Raw genomic sequence first — 23,355 nt, forward strand, 5'->3', positions numbered from 1 at the left:
TGGGAGATGCTCCAGATGGTACTAAAACCAACTTAATGTTAAAACAATAATGTGATTCTGTGACAGGGCTGTTGTTCCTGTAAGTAACTGGACAGGTTACAATGCTCTACTATATGACATGGGCCTTGGTGACTCAATATGCATCATACCAAAGTCTATACTGACCTTCATCATCATGACTTCTAAAAGAACTATTCAAATTAAGTAATGGGTTATATTGCACAGAAAGGGAAAAATATGTTACAAAGTATCAAAACTTTGCCATTAAAACTTAAAAAATAACTTGGTTTCTGAAGTTTGGTAAACTTGTTGACTGGTCTTACTATAAAACAGTCCCCTATCCTGGCCATGTTGTGCTCAGCTGAGTTAGCTCATTGTTTGCTTAGAGGCCAGCTGGACTTTAACATTGACCAGCTAAAAGATTTTAACTGGTTTAAGTTGGTCTCCTAAACTGGACAGCTTAAAGTTGCCAAAACACCCTCTAAAACCAGACAACTGACCAGCCTGGGTGTTCAGCTAAATCAGCCAACCATTTTAGGTAGACAGCTATCATTAAAAAAATCTAAATCAAAGCAGAACGAGTGATAGCAATAACAAGTAGCTATCTCGAGGAAATGTCTTGGTTACATACGTAAACTCAGTTCCCTGAGATGAAGGGAACGAGACATTCTGCGTGTTCTACTAATGCATATAGGGACAAAGAGTGCATCGCTCACACCTCAAAGAACTTGTAGTGAGTCTTGTAGTGTGGCCAGCATTCGCAATGTCTCATTCCCTTCCTCTCAGGGAACCGAGGTTACATAAGCAAGACGTTCCCTTATGACTCAGTACACTTGACATGGCATTCTGCCAACGCATATGGTGAACAGAATCCTGTCACACCACACTACACAACATAACCTTCCCAGAGAGGAAACATGACGCCGCAGTCTCATGGGACTGCGACCAATGGAGGCTACTATTGTGTTGTCTGAACTAATCAGAATGTGGTGATTCACAATATCGGAACGAAAAGCTCTCAAAGATAGAAAGACAGCCAGTTGCTTTAGGCGGTTGACATGTCATGGCCGTTTCACACCTTGCCCCAATTTATGTTAGATGCGTTTGTGGTGAGCACATTCCTTCTGAAAACTTGACCCAGCATGACACCCTATTTGGTAGTAGGCTGTCACTGTCCATGGTGCTAGAGCAGCCAGACAGTGGCGAGTCACCACGATGCACATGAAAATGAAATTACTTCAGTGGCAATGTTTTTTTTCTCATTTGAACTGAAACAGACACGAATGGTCTGTATGCGCTCATTTATGAGGTGCTCCTAAAAAGGAGATTTGCTGGCTGGGGAAAAGTGTGATTTTGCCCATTTTGCATTAGACCAGATTTTCCATATGGCGAAGCAGCAAGTCTCTGTGTTCACTCAGTAGTGCCTCTGATTGACTGGTAGTAATAACCAATTGCTCAGGTAATTCAAAACACACACACCATTTATTTTCAATGGGGCGAGCGCCGCATCGATACATTTCATGAATGTGCAGGGAGCCAGAGACACAATGAAATGTTTAAATTGATACGCAGATCCCTCAAATGCAAATCTAAAAAGCAGCATGTAAAGTGATGCGATTGGTACATGAAGTACGTGTCCTTCAGATCTATTGACGCAAATCAGTCATGAGGACGAATGTGCGATAAGATCTATGTCTGAGTTAAAATTTTGAATAGGCGCGTCGCAAGCATGCGATTCAAGCGTCACAGAACTAGAATGGCGGAAGCCCGCCGTCCTTCTCCAGAATGAGAAAATAACAGCTGTAAATACCAATGTGTGTCTCAGTCTGTGCGTGCAACACCGGCATATCCTGTGGTTGGACCACAGATTGTGCATGATCATTGTAAACACCAGCTCTGACACACCTGTGACGATTTGCCATGCATTTGCTCAGCGGGACAGCAGGGTTATTAATTCATATGAAACAACCTCTATCGCGTTCTTTGCAAGAAGATTGTGTATTCCGGCTAGTAACACCAGCGTGTCTTTGAACGGAACCGTGGAAGACAGCACACTGTTGAAACTGGGCAGCCGATGTGCAAATTGGATTGTATAACCATGTTCGATCGTGTTTAGCACACAGTCTGCGTGGGGCTTGCGCTAAGGCAGCTGCATTCATTTAGGCCACGATTTAAGCTGTGTGGGCGTTTTAACCGGGCGCTGGCCCGAGACAGAGCGGGAGCGAGCCGGTTGTGATAAAGAATTGCTCTGTTTAGGCATAAAATATCTCATAGCCTGTGATTGTTGCTGAGTCATGACCGAAGATCCGTCTGGAAACATCATCAAATAGAGAGGCTATTATACCATGTCACGCATTTCTGTGAGAATCAGCCAGATGCGATGATCCAAAAACACCAGGTTGCTCATTGACTTGCCAATACCCTGCGCAGTGATTTTCATGGCTCGCAGCCCTAAGTCTGTAGTCGTGCACAGCTCTTTAACCGTCTCTGGATCGTAGCCTTGCTCGTCCATTTGTTTGAGGAGCTTAACTTGGAAAGCTTGGAGCAACGTCATCACGTAGAGTGCTGAACCAGTTTGGCCAGCCGCCGAGTATGCTCTTTCAGCCAGTGCGGACGTTAATCGACATGGCTCAGAAAGATGAATGGGGACATTTTCAAAAAATTAATCGTAAAATACAATAAAAGAGGTTTACAGGTGCATATTATGGCCATGCACCCTAAGGGTCAATGAAATGATGCTCATTTTTGTCCTGATCTATTAAATTAAAAATACATTACAAAATGCAATTCACACAAACCATTTACTTGAATAAACCTCTTCTATGATGAAATTCTTTCAATTGCTTTGTTTAATGTCATATTGATATTTTAGACCTGGCTGGAGTCACTCAGCACACCCCGGATTCGAACTCACGACTCTAGGGTTGGTAGTCAGTGTCAATAATAGCTGAGCTACCCAGGCCCTCCTTCATTGTTATTTCTTTAAAAAAACAAGTAGTGAAACAATTGTTTTCAAACATGATTAAAACCAAATCAAATCAAAGTCATTGGGTGTAACCAACATGTAGGTAGTTATTTTGTTGTTTATGTTGACAGAGTGGACACCTTTAGACCCTCAAGACTGGACATGAAGCTTTAAAAAATATCTGATAGGCTATTTATTTTGACATTTTTATGAAAAGGCACATTTTGTTCATGTGGTGTAACCCTGAGAAAACTTCTTGATATTTTTAGAATATTACAAAAATTATAATATTTATATATATAAAAAAATATCTTGAAAATGTGTTTTATCAAGTTGTTTATCCTCTCCTGTATTCAAGGTGCAGATAAAGTATTATAAGTATTATACTTTTTACTTCATGGTTACAGCACAAGACAATTCAAGAATATTCAAAGATAAATTTTTATTTGTCAAAAAGTTTTGTTTTATTTTGGACACAAAGATTACATTTCTGGGTGTAATTTAAACTAGATTTTTAAAAGATTTCTCATAATAACACCTTGTACAACCTTATTTGTCAATGACCCATAAGTATTATATATGGAATAATGTACAGATTTTTCTGTTTCTTAAGGAAATTGGTACTTTAATTCACCTAAGTGGCATTCAACTGATCACAAAGTATTATCAGGACATTACTGATGTAAAAATCAGCACCATCACTATTTGAAAAAAGTCATTTTTGATAAAATCTAGACAGGCCCCATTTCCAGCAGCCATCACTCCAAAACCTTATCCTTGAGTAATCATGCTAAATTGCTAATTTGGTACTAGAAAATCACTTGCCATTATATTATATCAAACACAGTTGAAAGCATTGCCTCGAAGATCCCGCCCGCTGACTCGTGTATGTTGAAGGCGAAGTAGTAGAGGGCTTGTAGATGAGAGATGAATCACTGTCTTGAAGGAAGAAATTCTGAGGAATGGTGTTTGCGAACCTGCATTTATAGCAGACAGCTTCGTGCCTAAAATGCCGGGGCACAAAAACCATAGCCAATATTAGAATATTGGACATCCATTACGTAGTGGAAATGTTTGAAGCTGCGATATTCTGGATGTTATAAATGTTTTAATTTTAATTATTCAGCGTGTACAGTATGTAGCGTCATGTGTAGCCTAAATAAAAAGTAATTGCAATAATATTTCCTTAAACTTATATATATATATATATATATATATATATATATATATATATATATATATATATATATATATATATATATAATATTGGCTATGGTTTTTGTGCCCCGGCATTTTAGGCACGAAGCTGTCTGCTAATATATATATATATTTATATTAGGGCTGTTAATTAATTATACGTCCCGATTAATTAATCGCACACTGAAGAAGGCACACGCCGAAACGCGTCTGTGCAAAATAAACAATATATGCATAGTGCGGCCACTTTTTCCATTTTATATGTTATCTTTTAGGCCAGCACTCTTAAAATTCATTATATACACTGAGTGAAGCCTGCTCTTATCCTCACTTACCGATTAATTAATCGCAATTAATTGCATTTAATCGCATATACAAATATTTGCTGAGAAAGCCCTCATATAACAATAATTAAATATAATAATGATGAAATAATTATACATAGTATCTTTAAATATGAAACAATATATATATATATATATATATATATATATATATATATATATATATATATATATATATATATATATATATATATATATATATTGTTTCATATATATATATTGATATATATATATATATTGTTTCATATATATATATATATATATATATATATATATATATATATATATATATATATATATACACTCACCTAAAGGATTATTAGGAACACCTGTTCAATTTCTCATTAATGCAATTATCTAATCAACCAATCACATGGCAGTTGCTTCAATGCATTTAGGGGTGTGGTCCTGGTCAAGACAATCTCCTGAACTCCAAACTGAATGTCAGAATGGGAAAGAAAGGTGATTTAAGCAATTTTGAGCGTGGCATGGTTGTTGGTGCCAGACGGGCCGGTCTGAGTATTTCACAATCTGCTCAGTTACTGGGATTTTCACGCACAACCATTTCTAGGGTTTACAAAGAATGGTGTGAAAAGGGAAAACATCCCAGTATGCGGCAGTCCTGTGGGCGAAAATGCCTTGTTGATGCTAGAGGTCAAAGGAGAATGGGCCGACTGATTCAAGCTGATAGAAGAGCAACTTGGCCTGAAATAACCACTCGTTACAATCGAGGTATGCAGCAAAGCATTTGTGAAGCCACAACATGCACAACATTGAGGCGGATGGGCTACAACAGCAGAAGACCCCACCGGGTACCACTCATCTCCACTACAAATAGGAAACAGAGGCTACAATTTGCAAGAGCTCACCAAAATTGGACAGTTGAAGACTGGAAAAATGTTGCCTGGTCTGATGAGTCTCGATTTCTGTTGAGACATTCAGATGGTAGAGTCAGAATTTGGCGTAAACAGAATGAGAACATGGATCCATCATGCCTTGTTACCACTGTGCAGGCTGGTGGTGGTGGTGTAATGGTGTGGGGGATGTTTTCTTGGCACACTTTATGCCCCTAAGTGCCAATTGGGCATCGTTTAAATGTCACGGCCTACCTGAGCATTGTTTCTGACCATGTCCATCCCTTTATGGCCACCATGTACCCATCCTCTGATGGCTACTTCCAGCAGGATAATGCACCATGTCACAAAGCTCGAATCATTTCAAATTGGTTTCTTGAACATGACAATGAGTTCACTGTACTAAAATGGCCCCCACAGTCACCAGATCTCAACCCAATAGAGCATCTTTTGGATGTGGTGGAACGGGAGCTTCGTGCCCTGGATGTGCTTCCCACAAATCTCCATCAACTGCAAGATGCTATCCTATCAATATGGGCCAACATTTCTAAAGAATGCTTTCAGCACCTTGTTGAATCAATGCCACGTAGAATTAAGGCAGTTCTGAAGACGAAAGGGGGTCAAACACAGTATTAGCATGGTGTTCCTAATAATCCTTTAGGTGAGTGTATATATATATATATATATATATATATATATATATATATATATATATATATATATATATATTCAGATAATTAAAATGCATTACATTCTTGTAGCTGAAGAGTTCATCATTGATAAGACAATACAAAAAGCGGCTTTAGAATACAATGTATTGTTTACTACCATATTATTGATCATAAGACAATCATTGGCACACAGTTCACAGCAATCAATTTCACAAGTGAATTTGTCGATCAGTTCGAGATTTATTATGAGGGCTTGTTTAAGGACCCGTCAATGAACAGCTGCGCCAAACATGCTTGTGTAGCGTCTTGGATGCGTTGCGTCATAAACATAAAATGTTTAGGTTACCATGTCAAGTTAAATATAGTTTAATACTTAGAACACATCTTGAGATCCCTTGGTTCAAATTTGCACTCCATCAAGTGTTCTGAACACAAGAACATAACGAATGTCTGTTTTGTGCTGTCTGGCTGTTTTCTTCACTGTATAAACCGTTGCCACACAGTTGAAATTTAAATTACTGCCCTCTGGAGTAAACAGGTGGTACTACAAGCTTGCATTTCTCAGGAATCCTCCTTATTACAATCCGGGGGCATTGCATATATATATATATATGTATGTATTAGTAGTATAGTTACCTTGGTATAGTATAGCGTATAGTTACCTTTTGAACATCAGGGATTTTAGTCTTCTAAAGTGTATGAGATGTTGTAATTTTTTTTTTAAAATAGAGACTGATGCGCTAAAACTTGTTGCATAAAATTTGCTGAGCTTCTTCTGAAAATGTAATTTGCATTATGACACGCAAATTATTTTTAAATGATAATCAAGTTCAGTTGGTTGTTAAAAGTTGCTGGAAAAATCAGCAGGACATAATGCAGTTGTGATGGCGATGCTTTAGATTAGATGATTGTTCAAATTAGCCTATTGAATATCAGGAATGTATCATATGTATAAACCCAGATATTACACCGCATCATTTTTGTTCTTTAATAGCTGTGCACACATCATATACACATCGATGTGTGGTCCTTATACTAAGACCGAAAGTGTCCCCCGCTAGTGCAGGATGCCACTTTCGGGTCGGAACTGGATAGGCGCAACAACAGGACCAATATTACAGTCCTATCAGAAGGGCAACAGTTCCCTTTTGATTGCAATTCCTCGTCTTTTGATTGCATTTATTTGTGAAATTAAAATGACAGTAAGCTGTCTAATTTCAAAGAATTGTCTCAATACTCTCCCCATTTTACCAAATCTTTGGGACATCTGGGGGGCAATAGTTGCACAATTAGCGATAAACACACATTTCAGTATGGAAACGGCTTATGGGCAGATTTCTTTTGCGATAAACCAAAACTGTTGTTTTTTTTTTTTTTATGCATGACGTTATCACGCACACTATTTTTATCAATAAAAGGACATTTGAATGGAAACAGGCAGAAGAAAAATTAGCAAAATTTGTTTTATGCACTTTCACTTTGTCAATAACAAAATAGCGTGGAAAAATGGATGGAAAATAGGCTAGGCTATCATTATTTTCTTTGTCTTTTGTCTTATTTATATAAAAAAATTATGAAAATAAAGACACTTTTAGCAAAAGTCTGGTAGCCTACCAGCAGGATTGTATTTTTTTATTCAACAAAGTTATTATTAAAATAATATTTTCAGAATATGCAAAACCATAAATGTTTTATTTTGTTCCCTGGGCTCTGCATTTAACTTTAATTTAAAGACAGTATAGTACTGACATTTTGCATCTTTACTTTGCAGATGAGATAAGAGTGAGGGCAGATGAGAACAGCAACAGGCAGGGGCAACTGGTCGGACCATTACTGATTTAGGAGACCCGGATACAGGCTCTAAACAAGTAAAGCTACCTCAATATCCCCTTGAACATTTTGGATTGGAAAAAAGGGCCTTTTAACACAAATGGTTTGAAATCTTTGATTGGCTTGAATACTCGATTGAGACCAGGAAAAACACAAAGACAACAACTAGTACAATATGATGGAAACACAAGGGAAGAGAGACACAGTCAACAAATAGATGGAGACAGCAGGAAAGACACAGAGACAGACAACAATTAGTCAATATGATGTAGACAGCATGAAAGACAAAGAGTATGGTGAGCATTAACAGAAAAGGGTAGATACAGGAGTTGTTACTGAAACTGAATAAAGTGTTCTTCCAAAACATGCAATTTGTCAGTAATGCATTTAGCTGTATTTTGTGCTTGGGGTGCAGTCTGTGTCTGGGCTAAGCCCCTAGTCTCCTCAAACTCTATAAACGCCCCTGGTTACGATACATGCTGGATAAATGTAAACATTAAAGCTTATACAGACACATATGTCTATCGCCAGTAGTTATAAACTGCTAAACTACATTTTAGTTAACCACTAGGCTAATATAACCTGTCAAACAAAATTGCGTATAAGCTATATGCCGTACTGACAACATTAAATGACATAATATTGCAAAGATAATATAATATAATATGAAGCTGTGGGTGTGCACATTAAAAACTACAGTCCACATCGAGAACAGTCTCCATTAATTTATTTTTGAATTGTGAATTTTAACATTTTAAAATGTGAAATTGCTTCATCCTCAATCGTGTCGAATCATTCAGCAGACGTTGTAAATTTCAGAACATCTTTTTTTATTTTTATTTTTTTATTTCAGAACATCTTAAATGAAAGAAAATCCCAGTGATATTTAAAGAGCAGCGTTGTTACACTGCCATCTAGTGGTTCACAGAGAAGTCGCAACGTATTTTTTAGAAATAAAAAACTTAACAAAAGAGAAAGAAATCAAAATGTATCCGATTCAAATATAACTTGGAACTGTTTCATTTCACACCCCCGGGCAAAGAGCCAGGGACTGTGAATCATACTGAAGAGTTTCCATTAGTGACCTTAATGGTTTACCAAAGCTCAGTCAGAATAACGTCTGTACAAAGCAAATTACATTTTAAACGATGCATGCACAATCAAGGGCATAAAACATGTGCACTCCAGCGATAGAGCCTAAAATTATTCATGGGTTTCTTTTGTCTAACCACAAGAGCTTGTATAATATAAAACATAACTTGCAGTTCTTTAAACTGAAGGAAAGCAGCACAAACATGCTGCACATAAAAAGAGCATTGTGATCATTTCGAAGGCAGAATTAATTTATAAAATATTAATGTACTGTAGCCATATTCCAACTTCTGTGAATTTTATTATATGGCAAAATACAAAGGCTGTTAAGCTTACAGTCTGGTGCACAAATGTTGCTGATTTTTGTCACTGCTTCTTTCATTGCAGGTTTTTGTGTTATGTCCTATGGCTTGAGCCGTTTGGTTAAACAGTTGTTTTTATTTTCCAAAATCTCTCATCAAGAGGCAAAATGTTATGTAAGGGAATATTTACTTGTATTTTGTATTATTATTAATTCTAAGCAAACAAATATTAGTTTTCTTTCAGCAGAATTTTGGTATTTCTGCATGTAACAATTCAGCCTCTCTATTTCCTATAACCTTAGATAAAAGGGCAGGAATATTTTATTCCTCCAGGCAAAGCCCCAGAGCCTGTGATTCACACAGAAGGAGGTTCCATTGGGAAGTTCAGCAAGTGCCAGAAAAGATCAGCACCTGATCATCTCCACCACAGATATTCCATCTGCCTTTGAACTTACAACTGTTTGAACTGAAAGCCCCTCAATTGTCCAGTGACTCATACTCATGGCATAGACTTGTGAAAAATGTTCCATAGTGAGGATGTCTTCAAAAATAATGCCATAAAACTTTTCATTGATCAATTAATATCATACAAAGTTACCAGTTCCGCTAGGTCACCTGGAGACAGTTTTTCTTGGCAAATAGGATTTTCCAACCCTCTCGGAGAATTCTGCACATTTCTTCTATCGATTTAGGCTGTCTCAATTGCTTCGGTCTCTTCATGTACTCCCAGACTGATTCTGTGTTCAGTGGGGGGCCATGCTATCTGTTGCAGGGCTCACTGTTCTTCTAATATATTCTATTTGCAAAAGTAATGTTCGAGAGTTAACAATGTATATTTCCTATGCACACACTAAAGCTGAGGATATAAATAACCATCTTAAGACAAATGTTTTTGTGAAACAAGACTTTTGCATAGTGTATATAAATATATACAAATGTACAGGCAAAAAAGCCACAGGGGACCAAAGTCCACAATATAGATTTTGATCACAAACAATTTGTTAATTAAGTGAATGAAATTAATAATGCTTGTTTCGGCATAGGGGGTGTTTAGGTAATGGCTAAGTCACCAGTCACACTCTCAAGAACAAAAGGTGCTGTAACAGCTGCCATAAACATCCTACTGCTCTGGGCTGATGATGGCAACCAAATACAAATAATATGACGCATAAAGCAGGAAATCCCCTGGTGTAACTCAACTGTCAATTCAACCTCTCGGGTTATACATATTATAGAAAGGTTGAATGCATTTTTTTTTGTCTCTTGACCTGTTTTTACTTTGTTGGCAACAGTAGTTTGTGTTAATGTTCAGTGTTTGCATTTTATTGTCATTGTTTAATCACTCATAAGGTAATTTTATTTCAGAGGTCATGATTTTACAAGAACAATAGGACCGCTCACAGTTTTTCAGGCAAAGTTTCCACTTATTTTCCTAATTTTCACAAATAACTCTACTTTGGCCCCTTTGATCCACGTTCATTCCCTTCTTATGAAGAGAGATACCGAGCCACTGCACATACTGATGTAACTGCTTTGCGATCAAGTTTTTCATGTGCAAACAAAGCCAGGAGAGGCAAAACCTAGTCGTTAGTCACACCTTGAAAAAAAAACATGTTCGTTAATGAGAACGTAATGGCTCATGTGAAATGTCTTGTTATTCATTCCTAAATTAATTCAGTAGCATCACGACATGTTTATCTATTTAGAAAAGGAGCCCTTCAAATGTTCAATACAAGAGAGGAGGGGTATGTCACTCCTCGCAGATATCTTAATATTTCAAACACTGCAAAACATATTTGAAAAAACTTAAGCCAGAGCCACCAAGCAAGATACATTTCCACAAAATACTCTGCATTGACCTGGATTACTGAGAATAACCACAGACACAACAACCTTAAACATACATTGCTTACAGTATACTGGAGTATTTTACATTCACAGAACACTCTTGGCAGAAGGTAGGTAGAATATATTGACTATAGAAGCAACCCAAATAGAAATCATGTTTAGACATATCACATTGTGAATTACTCATAAACATAACCTTTGAGAATCAAGTAAGTGACTGTAAAAGGTAATATGGAGCCGGCAATCTATCATCTCTGTGGAAACCAAAGCACAGGATTCTCAGAGGTGACCTTGTTGCTTGGTGATGGAGCTTTGGAAAAAAAACAAAAAAGACGGGCTGCTGCAGCTGTCTCCTAGGGAATCTAGATGTTCAAAACTAGTGATGAAACTAGATACACCAATAGGATCATGGTCAATATGGTCGGAGCACTTTGTGAACAATAATGCTATATTATTAACTAATTTCATAGTTTCTATTTCAGCTCTTTTTTTTTATTACTACAACATGAATATCCAAGGACAATCCTCATGTATTTTATCCAACATTTTTAGCTAAATAGCTTCCAGTCCCTTTTTTCCACTGTGATATATTGCTTATAGTGAACTGAAGCAGAGCCATTCAATTCAGAGCAAAACTGAGCAACTGAAATATGAGCTCTATACTGAGAATAGCCCTAGGCATTTTTTCTTGCCCCAAATCCATTTTAAAAGAGGGGGAACAGTGTAAGAGGAGGAATGGTTATAATTAACTTCTTTCAAAAACAGAGTTAAAAAAAAATCTGAGAATTGTGACTTGATTTTAATAAATCCATATACAGGGTGACTTTTACACATAGTTACCATTTGTAAAACAATAAAAAAGAAATTGAAAAAGGAAAACAAAATAAAAATATACACTTAAATTAGGGTGGTAGAGGCATAATAAATAATCATTTATCAGGCATTCCCCTGGGTTTAAAACCCATTAGGTTACTTATAAATTCATATGGCTCACTGGCACCTAACTAAACAGTATAAAAAATCAGATTACATGTTTGAATTAATGTCTCTAGCCATGTGATAAAATGCACATACCTTGCACATCTACTGCTCTTTTGCTGTGCACAATGAACTCACTGTTACCCGAAAAACAGCTTGAATTTTTAGGAAATGACTGAGGAAACCTTAATACATTCCATACAATTTTAATTAAAAGATAAATAGTATCCTACGGCATTAACATTTACAAGTTTTTCTCTCTTGTTGAGTACAAGTAATTTTCCCCCTCATAGAGATCTGCAGAGCATGTGTCTGAATTCCCACCCATCCATGGTAGCACCACTGAGCTTCGGCCACATAGGCAGGTTTTAAGACACAGTCATAAGCAATTATGGGTCACAGTTTTCCACCCTCTTTTCCATCAGTCATATGGGACACCCGCATACCCACATCGTGAGAGTCCTGAGTTTCGGCTGCAATGGTTTCCACCACCCCCTCCTACAGGATGAGTCTCTGGCCCAAAATTTTGCGGTTAATCTCTGCCAAGGCCACAGAGAACACAAAAGCCTTTTCGTCCGAGAGGTTGGCATAAATGTCAACCTCCTTTTCCTGTTTTTCTGCAACAACAACAAAAAAAAAAACTATGTTTAGACCTAACAGTTATAAACAGGATATTGTGCCAGTGTGGTATAGGATTCAAAGCACAATTTAAATACAAAAGGGGCAAAATGAACTTTATACTTATGGAAATTTAAGCAGAACTCCTTGTTTAAGAACTAAGGACAAAGCACAGCAGATTTGCAGTCAATAGAAAAACACAGCTCCTCTTTAGAAGAGCTGATAATGCATAGATGCTTCCAACAGGGCAATGATTTATTCAGCAGTGAGTAAAGAAAGGACTATGGTTGTAAATCATTAATTCACAATACAAAAGCTTTACACTCGGAACCACATCACCTAGATGACTGCTGAATACTGATTAAAAGTTTTTTTTCCTTTTTTTGGGGGGAAATGCAGACCAGTTGTGAAAATCCTTCTATTTTGCATTTCTATAATTGAATATTTTATTTAAAAAAATTATATTATCAAGATAACATGAAAAAATGAACATAAATTTCCAGATTTCTTAGTATTTTGGTGAGACCCACTTTTGTTTTAATGACCACATGCACTCCAGCTTGCATGGACACAGCATGATTTATAAATGGTCCAAAGTTCATCCTGTGCTTCAATGGAATCAAGAAAATCTGACTTTTTGTACAAAGTTAACACGATCAATGTAATGCATTTTCTTAATTAGTAACCTAGGAAATAGTGCAGAATCTTAAAAATGTCTTATTACTTTTACATCATATTTATTTTTTTGACATTTACAACATTTACATTTTCCAAAATGATAAAAAAAAAAGTGTATTTACAGGTTTAAATCAGAATATAAATCCCAGATTTTTAATGTGGCCTCTGTTGAACAGCACTGTCTCCGTTTTTAGAAAACATTACTTGCATCATACTGGGGTTGCTCAACAGAGGGTTTAAATTTATAGAAAACACTATTTCTTTTAAAGTTGTGTGGCAGAGTATAGACAGATAAAGTGGGATCAGTGGTGACATGCCACACAGAAGCTTTTGTTCTGAATAAACATGAAAATAAACAGAATTCTCTATAGGGTGACAGTAAAATCAAAGGTCTGAGTGAAGGTCAGTTAAGCAGAGGGGTGTAGGTCTAGTCAAAATGTCTTACTGGCTGCATGCTCACAAGTCATGGCATGGCCCTCAAGGACACAATTAGCATCATCACACAGCCAGTATTGTTATATACCTTCTCTTAGCCGCTCACTCCTGCTGTGAGCTTGGACATGGGCAGGGTAAAGGAGGGCTGGCTGATGTTATTTTAAGGGGAGGTGGATCCTTTGTCACATATAGTGTGGACTCCACAAGTGAGTAAAACCTGATGATCCATGTTATACCAGCATGATTTGGGAATGTTCCAAGCAGATCATCCTGTGTGCTTTATTGAAAAATTTGATAATTGACCAATAAACTGTGCCGAATTCAAACATTTTCATTTAATGTTTTTTTATTGAGTTTTTTTTTTTTATCCTAAAACTTTATTTTAAATCCCAGATTTTCAATGTGGTCTCAAACTTTTGGATCTCACTGTATGCCAAAAACAAAGTGTAGCCCAATGTATCACAGCAAAAACTTGATTAAGGCTTTATAAATTTAACAAACAAAAGCCATTGTCGCTCTTGCAACACTTTCTGAATGACTCCTAAAGTGCTTTGACCCAACAGTTGAAGTGAGAATCATTTTAAGATTGAGGTGGGATATGAGAAAGCAAAGCCCTCTTTTGGATGACTCAAAATGGAAAAAATAATACCTGAAAACAGATAAAATGACAGCAATGTCAACTAAATTTGAGGCAAAATGTCACACTGATCATACCATAAAAGGTGCTTGTGAGGGGGATTACCCTGTAATCAAGCATTATCCACAAGACCCCTTCAAAGCACATCCACTCCATTACATTCATATGGATAATTGAGAAAATGACAGATGACAAAAGCACATTTCAAAGAGACTACTTTTTAGATTTGTTCTGTTTATATTATTTATAAATGGGATTTATTGCATTCACTTTATAATGATATAATAATTGCCACAGATATTCCAAGAAAAGCATTCAAGGGCGTTTTAACAATATTGTGTATATTATTATGATTGTAGAGAGTAAAATTGACAACTAGCATTATTGTAAAAAAGACAAAATGGAAGAATAACAGATTTAAACCCTGGACACCTAGATTCTACATTTCTAGGTGTTTATAGTGGCCATAAATCTATAATGATTGCTTTTTCCCTCCAACACAAGTGAGCGGTTTACCTTTTTCTTCCTCCTGCTTCTTCAGTCCAACAGTTTTTGGTCTGCCTCGCCCTCTACGAATTGGATCGGATTGACTGTTAGAACGGGATTGTTTCCTATTTTCCATATCATTGGTAGATGTTAAGTTTATCTTCTCTTTTCTGATTCTTTCTGTACGTCTTCTTTTGGGATCTTTTGGAAACACAATAAAATAAGACATCATATAAAAGATTAGGTTAAAATTCTACAGAGTAATAAAATGTGTGTCCATAACTGGAGTTGGTAGTAGACATATTCTTTTCACTAACTAGCCAACAAAACCCTCTATAAACACATGTGCATAACATTTATTATCTTTAAACTCGCTCACAACCATTCTTGACAGACTAAAAAGGCAAAAGAGAGATTGATATTTATCATGCATATATGGGCAGAAACTTTAAAGCACATCCATATTAATTGCTACAATCAGAGAATTAAGGGGCCATTACAATAGGAAATAGGCCTGCATCTCTCTGAGGGGGTTTATTTATAGCACTCTTCACCATTTGAGTATATATCATGGATAAAATGCTCTCACAACCCTGTGCAAAGACAGCTGATCTGAAGGACAATTTTAAAAAGACTACACCACACTACAATACTAATAATAAATCAGCTTTGAAATTGAAAGCTTTTTAAAAGAGCAATGACAGAGCTTGTCAAGGATCTCACAGAGCAAAAATTCTGATGTAAGAGAAAATATAAAAAAATAATCAATATTTGAATGATTAAATCATCTTAGCAATGTAACAGAATTGTGTAAATCTTTAATGACAACACATTCTATCACCTTCTCAAAGCTTTGAAATATTTATATATGCAAGCATTTCCATGGCAGCCATTTGATTCTTAATGCTGCGATAAGATCTTTGTCTGCTCCCTCCCTTCACAGCTCTGCTGTTCTATGACTACACTAATACCAACTCAGGAATCCAGACCCTGTCTGTCAATATCCTGCCCTAACAGGAAGAGCTCTGTTCTACAACCAATCAAGACTATGCAACTGTATTTCTCCAGAACGATGACAATAAAGGGTGCTTCCTGTGTAAATATTATTGCACAATATCTGGCTGTAAATAGGCCTGTCACGATAATTACGTTTTCGACTTATCGAATGATATATGGACATGACCTCAATAATTTTTCTGATCTCGATATTGCCCATTGTTTACATGCGTGTTTGTTTACATAAGAATGATTGTCACCAACATTTTAGGCAGTTGCGCTGTTTCTGTCTGCATCGGAGGCTCAGGCAGCTCCTCCACACACACACACTGAGTGGACAGCGACAGGTGAAGATTACGGCTTACTCAAGGCTAATAGGTGTTTTTCTGGATGATTGCATAATTCCAGCCAGAAAGTTTGGAATAAGTACAAATGGACTTTGTTTCAAAGCTACATTCCACAGCTCCGGTGTGGGAACATTTTGGCTTTAAGCCGAATGAGAGAGGAAAGCCCATTAACGTGTACGAGCCGGTATGTCGACTTTGTTTAAAAACAGTGGCAATGAAATGTGGTAATACAACTAACATAAAAGCTCATCTAAAACATAACCATCCCATCCAGTTTTCTGAGCTGGGAACAAAAACCGTAGCTGGAGATGGAGAAGGGCATTCTCGACCATTCCAATTAATATTTGAATAATCTTAAGAATTAAAAGTTAATTGCTCTTTGGAAGGGTGTACTTGCATTATTATGCTATTATATTATCATTATATCAGTGGCATAAAATGGTCTTAAAATGACAATAATTTATCACAATTATTTCCGGGACAATATATAGTTATTGTGACAGGACTAGCTGTATATGTGATGAAGTATTTTTCTGTTATACTCTACATTCAGAATATACAGAAGTATAGACTCATTCTGGCAAGCAGTACTTTTCAAAACAAAATACTTTAGCCACATACAAGACTTCATCTCATGTGATGGACATCCATCCATCCATCCATCCATCCATCTTCAACCGCTTATCCGAAGTTGGGTCATGGGGGCAGCATCTCCAGCAGGGGGCCCCAAACTTCCCTATCCCAAGCCACATTAACCAGCTCTGACTGGGGGATCCAGAGGTGTTCCCAGGCCAGTGTGGAGATGTAATCTCTCCACCTAGTCCTGGGTCTTCCCCGAGGCCTCCTCCCAGCTGGACGTGCCTGAAACACCTCCCTAGGGAGGCGCCATGGGGGCATCCTTACCAGATGCCCAAACCACCTCAACTGACTCCTTTCGACGCAAAGGAGCAGCGGCTCTACTCCGAGCTCCTCATGGATGACTGAGCTACTCACCCTATCTCTAAGGGAGAAGCCCGCCACCTTTCTGAGGAAACCCATTTCGGCAGCTTGAACTCGCGACCTAGTTCTTTCGGTCATGACCCAGCTATAGGTGAGGGTAGGAACGAAAATTCACCAGTAGATTGAGAGCTTTGCCTTCCGGCTCAGCTCTCTTTTCATGACAACGGTGCGACAGAGCGAGTGCAATACCCCCCCCCCCGCTCCCCGATTCTCCGGCCAACCTCCCGCTCCATGGTCCCTTCACTCCCCTGAACAAGACCCCGAGGTACATGAACTCCTTCACTTGGAGCAATACCCCCTTCCTTACCCGGAGTACGCACTCCATCGGTTTCCTGCTGAGAACCATGGCCTCAGATTCAGAGGTGCTAATCCTCATCCTAGAAGGTCACGGACAGATGATGACTTAAAGTCTACATCATCTGCAAAAAGCAGCAATGAGATCCCCAGCCCACTGAACACCATCCCCACCCCGACTACGCCTCGATATCCTGTCCATGAATATCACAAACAGGATTGGTGACAACGCGCAGCCCTGGCAGAGACCAACCCCCACATGTGATGGGCAAACAGAGCTAAAACTAGGAACAGCCACACACATTTCATTCAACATATAATCTGAATTACAATGCCCATACAATGAACCAAATAAGGCAGCAACTAAGGCAACCTAAATAAAGTCCTATTTAAAATATAGGTTCATAATTCTTAGAAGATTGAAGTGTAAACCCTAAAAAATAGTTTATCCTTGTTTGGAAACAAGAGACTAAAATGAAAACAAGAGAAGAGACATTTTAGTAGGCACAACTTCAGCCTTTTACCAAGAGAAAAATTACTCCACCCTTCATTAAACATCAAATAAGTAGGATCTCACATGCCCCACACATTAACAAATGGGTTCCTTATGTAACTTGCAAGAGCCTTGTGAAAACTCTTGATTTGAGTGGGGATATCAATATATACTTCACAAGACTATGAAACGTTCATATAAAGAACATTTGTGCAGAGCATTCCATTCATAACTCAAACCAAAGAATAACAATCACAGACTACTGAGTCTTCACTGCCAGAAAAATGCTTGTCAGCTGGTTTTTGAACAATAAAAGCACAAGTAGTACACTGGGATTGGGAGTTTATTTTTTGTGTTCAGAATTAGTGGCTGTTAACTGGGTTCCACAAATTTCAATATCAATAGTTCTCTTGGCTGACCTATAACTTGCCTTGAGTGTGTAAATACTTGAAACAAAGCAGATAAACAAATGATTGCAAAGCTTATTTTAAACCACAAAGTTCCATTTACAACAAAAATGGGAAGAAAATACTGCACACATAAATGTGGTCACATTCCCTAATGTGTAATCCACGTAGTTCTCAGGTTTAACAAGATCACTAACCCAAGCTGGCCTCTTATCACTCACAGTTAAAGTCAGAAGTATACATACACTTAGGTTGAAGTCTTAAAACACATTTTTCAACCACGCCACAGATTTAATATTAAACTACAGTTTTGGTAAATCGTTTAAGACATCTACTAGGACAAGTAATTTTTCCAACAATTGTTTACAGGCATATTGTTTCATTATGAATGGACTATATCTCAATTCCAGTGGGTCAGAAGTTTACAAACCAAGTTAACTGTGCCTTTTAGCAGCTTGGAAAATTCCAGAAATAATGTCAATCCTTTAGAAAATTAGCTTCTGATAGGATAATTTGAGTCAATTGGAGGTGTACCTGTGGATGTATTTTAAGGCCTACCATCAAAATCAGTGCCTCTTTGCTTGACATCATGGGAAATTCAAAATAAATCAGCAAAGACCTCAGAAAAAAATTATTATGGACCTCCACAAGTCTGGTTCATCCTTGGGAGCAATTTCCAAATGCCTGAAGACACCACATTCATTTGTACAAACAATAGTATGCAATTATAAACACCATGGGACCATACAGCCATCAAACCGCTCAGGAAGGAGATGCATTCTGTCTCCTAGAGATGAACGAAGTATGGTGCGAAAAGGGAAAATATCTAAATCCACAGTAAAAAACGAGTTCTATATTGACATAATTTACAGACAGACTACCATTTGCAAGTGCACATGGGGAAAAAGATATGACTTTTTAGAGAAATGTCCTCTGGTCTAATGAAACAAAAATTTAACTGTTTGGGCATAATGACCATTGAATCCAAGGTATTGGAGTGGCAATCACAAAGCCCTGACCTCAATCCGAATATTTGTGGGCAGAACTGAAAAAGTGTGTGCGAGCAAGGTGGCCTACAAACCTGACTCAGTTACACCAGTTCAGTCTGGAGGAATGAGAAAAATTCCAGCAACTTATTGTGAGAAGTTGTGGAAGGCTACCCAAAACGTTTAACCCAAGTTAAACAATTTAAAGGCAATGCTACCAAATACTAACAAAGAGTATGTAAACCTCTGACTCACCGGGAATTTGATGAAGGAAATATAAGATGAAATAAATCACTCACTATTATTATTCTGACATTTCACATTCTTAAAATTAAGTAATGATCCTAACTGACTTTACACAGGGAATGTTTTCTACGATTAAATGTAAGGAATTGTGGAAAAACTGAGTTTAAAGGTATATGGCAAAGGTGTATGTAAACTTCTGACTTTAACAGTATATAACATACTTATTTAATTTTCTACTGGCTTTGTTTTGAAGAATCACTTTCAAAAATCCCCCACATTAAAATTCCAACAAGCCTAAAGTTAGATCCAGTTCAATACCGAAGAATCCCAATTGTATCATTTAATAAAACAGTGGAGATTTTTAATTCATTTTAATCTTACGCAATCTGAAAAGTTGTCAATTAATATTTTGTGACTAGCTTCTAGATAACAAGACATTAGTACAGGGAGGGAGTAGGAGGCAGCAGGAACAAGCTTTTCAGACAGGAATTAGGCTAGTTTGCCCAACCCCCATCCTTCTTAGCACTACTCAACTCAAGCAAACAGTCACCACTGTGCCACTCATTTCAGTATTCACTGGAAACTTGTCTACAATTTATTTCCATTCAATAGCCAATACGGTCAAACACACACCAACAGTAAAACCCCAACATTTCTTATCTATATGATTCATGACTAAAACCAGAGGACATGGGCTACGTTTGCAAAGTCAACTAATATGTGCAAATAATAAAGTCAATAAAACAGATTAAATGAGTTAGTTGTCAATTGCACATTTTCAGTGGAAAATAAAAGTTTTCTGATCGATATCTGGAATTACATTGCAATGAAATAATTATATATACCCACAGCAGTCCCATTCAAGATCAATATTAGCATAGACAACACATAAGATAAACAACACAGGCACACATAATTGAACATAATGTGACATAGGCATAGATAAATGGGATATTTATGGGCATAACAAATACAAAAGCTGCACAATTTACCCATCACTGGATTTGATCTCTCATTTAATTTAGCATTGAGAAGCTTTCGGCTGATGAAGACATAACCACAAGGACAGGATTTACAAGCCACAGGGATCTGAGAGAAACAGAAGGATAGAAACAACTCAGAATGACTTCAACATATACAGAAATTAATGTAAAAGGACTGACAAAGATTTTACAATACTGGACTGAAGATCTCTTTAATGTTAGGCATTTAGAGTGGGTTGCCAAAATATTATCCTTTATTATCTTTTATAAAGGCAATACTGACTGGGTAAAAACTAACGCTGACCCTTCGTAAGAAGGAAATTATAAACTGAATGTGAGCCAAAACAATATTACAACACAGTGCCGCGAGTCACGTATGTGCAAAATACACATCGATAATGCATCATGTATAATGTCAACAGTATTACTAAAATCTGCGCGAACATATAATGTCGTCATCATTAGAGGTGGTTGAGCTTCAGGTAATATTGTGCATATTTATAAGCAGTGTAAACACAGAAATCATCTTTCTTTGTTATATTTATTAGGGCGCGCACAAACCGCATGAAACCTACGAAGAATTTCATTGTTTCAGTACAGCTTGATGGAAATCCCTACACGTAGTTATTGTTAAAAAATTCGTTAAGGAAAGGGTTCCCTTTCAACCCTAAATTCAGTGTATTATCATTTGATACGATGCGTAATATTGATAATAGCACTCCAATGTAACCGACAAAAAAACGTGAAAAGCTGAACACCATATTTCAAAGCATGTTGCCCAGGCAGCAACGTTGTTGCTCACAATAATCGATTAAATAACTTTGTCTCGTTGAACCACACTGAACACAAAACACTTGAGAACTTAAAAAACAAACAAAAATATTCATCATTCAATATCAAACAACACCTCACCTGTTGGTCACACTCGGGGCATGATTTGGTAGCCATTTTTACTTTCTTCACTTTATTTGTAGACATATTTATAACCGAGGAGTCTAAATAATATCCCTCGACCTCGGCGGTGAAACTTCCAGCAGCATACACTGGCTAGGAGTGCAGCTGATCGGGTTCTCGTGTGCTCCAGCACACACACGCAGCCAACGGACCATCAATCACACTGTGCACAATACGCATGCGCCATGTGGTGGTTTACTCTTTCCCGGGTCGTGTCTCGAAGGGAACACTCTCGAGCTGGGGAACGTCTCGCGAGAGTCGCAAGCGACATTCACAATTTTTATTTTCTTTCCCCACCACAGAAACCAAACATCCACCCATACACCTAAACCTTACTCTTAAGCTCAACCCTAAACCTAACCCGAATACTAACCTTAGAAACAAGAAACGACACCCTTGCGAAACTTGCTCAGATCGAGGGTTCCTTTTTTTTTTTTTTACAAGACCCTCTTTTAGATGACGTTAGCTACTGTCAGCCATGGAGACATCGGGTCGAGGTAGGGGCTTTGAGATATTGAGCAGCAACGATAAATATTAGTGTACAGATTTTTTTTTTATTATTATAATTTTTTATTTCTTTAATCAGTACAAGAACAATCCAACTGAGAAAAAAGCGACATAGAAGAAAAAAACGTATAAAAGTGTATATCAAACGAACATCAGACTATACATTTTACAGTCTTATTGCCATGTATGCTTTCACATACAAGGAATTTGTCTTGGCGACAAAAGCTTTCAGTGCACAAACAATAAAGCAACAAGACATAATAATACAAATTAAAAGTGAATAGAAAATAAAGTGTATATAGAAATATACAATAGGACAATATATATATATATATATATATATATATATATATATATATATATATATATATATATATATATATATGTATGTATGTATGTATATATATATATATATATATATATATATATATATATATATATATATATATATATATATATGTGTGTGTGTATGTGTGTTTGTGTGTGTGTGTGTGTACAATGTACAAATACAGAAGCAAGGGAATGTAATGGCAGAAGTGGTATGGTATGTTGGATACATATAAATAGACTAAGCTGTGTGTTGCACATAATTATTGCTCAGTGGGGCAATTTTAACTGTTCATGAGAAAAACTGTTCCTGTGCTTGACAGTTATAATATAAAATCAAGATGCAAAAGGTATATCAAAGTTAATACTCTTTTGGGATTTTCTGCTTTTATTTTTAACAGATAATGAAAGCCAAATATATCTGTGGCAGGGCAGAGGGCGGGGCTGGATCTACACACCTGGTCCCTTATCAGGCTAATCAAGCCTCCGAGAGGGATAAAGGCTGACTGCGGAGGATGGTGCGGGAGAGAGAGATCGTTTACAGACATGTCCGTCTGTAACACATGTGTGTGTGTTTTTGTCTTTTGTTTAAAGAGCAACATGCAGGTTGAATTTATAACTGAATTAATACTTTATATTGTCTGCAGAGGTCTTTTAAAAACACATATGTAGAAATTACTAATGAAATCTCATTTGATGTAGAGATTTTGATGAAAATGTGCTAGGCTCTGGAATACGCCTTTCCCGCTATCAACGCGTCATATGACGTAGGGCGAGGCAAACAAAAGAGCTTGCGGTCAGCTCTCATTGTGGGTGTTGATGTAGTTAGGGCAGTAGTGAGAGACAGAAAGTTTTAGATCGAGTTTTAGAGAAGCCATAAT

The 23,355-nt window shown here is 37.2% G+C and overlaps 1 protein-coding gene across 1 annotated transcript; it reads right to left on the reverse strand.

The window, feature by feature from the left end:
• Positions 1-10,568: 10,568 nt before the first annotated feature.
• LOC127636472 (UPF0547 protein C16orf87 homolog) lies at positions 10,569-21,808 on the reverse strand. Its single transcript, XM_052116987.1, has 4 exons — positions 21,599-21,808; positions 20,696-20,792; positions 14,966-15,136; positions 10,569-12,698 (listed from the first exon to the last, which is right to left on the reverse strand). Exons 1-4 carry the CDS (start codon positions 21,662-21,664, stop codon positions 12,580-12,582), a joined length of 453 nt encoding a protein of 150 aa, XP_051972947.1. The 5' UTR covers positions 21,665-21,808; the 3' UTR covers positions 10,569-12,579.
• Positions 21,809-23,355: the final 1,547 nt, after the last annotated feature.

The sequence above is a fragment of the Xyrauchen texanus genome, chromosome 1 (genome assembly GCF_025860055.1).
Source record: "Xyrauchen texanus isolate HMW12.3.18 chromosome 1, RBS_HiC_50CHRs, whole genome shotgun sequence".
Lineage (NCBI taxonomy): Eukaryota > Metazoa > Chordata > Actinopteri > Cypriniformes > Catostomidae > Xyrauchen > Xyrauchen texanus.

Bases quoted from the DNA above. Each gene is read 5' to 3' on its own strand.
- LOC127636472 (XM_052116987.1), bottom strand. From the start codon at position 21,664: ATGTCTACAAATAAAGTGAAGAAAGTAAAAATGGCTACCAAATCATGC. The intron at 15,137-20,695 runs GTAAATTGTGCA...TGTTTCCAAAAG, and splicing joins GAGATCAAATCCAGTGATGG to ATCCCAAAAGAAGACGTACA. The intron at 12,699-14,965 runs GTAAACCGCTCA...TTGTTGTTGCAG, and splicing joins GAAGCAGGAGGAAGAAAAAG to AAAAACAGGAAAAGGAGGTT.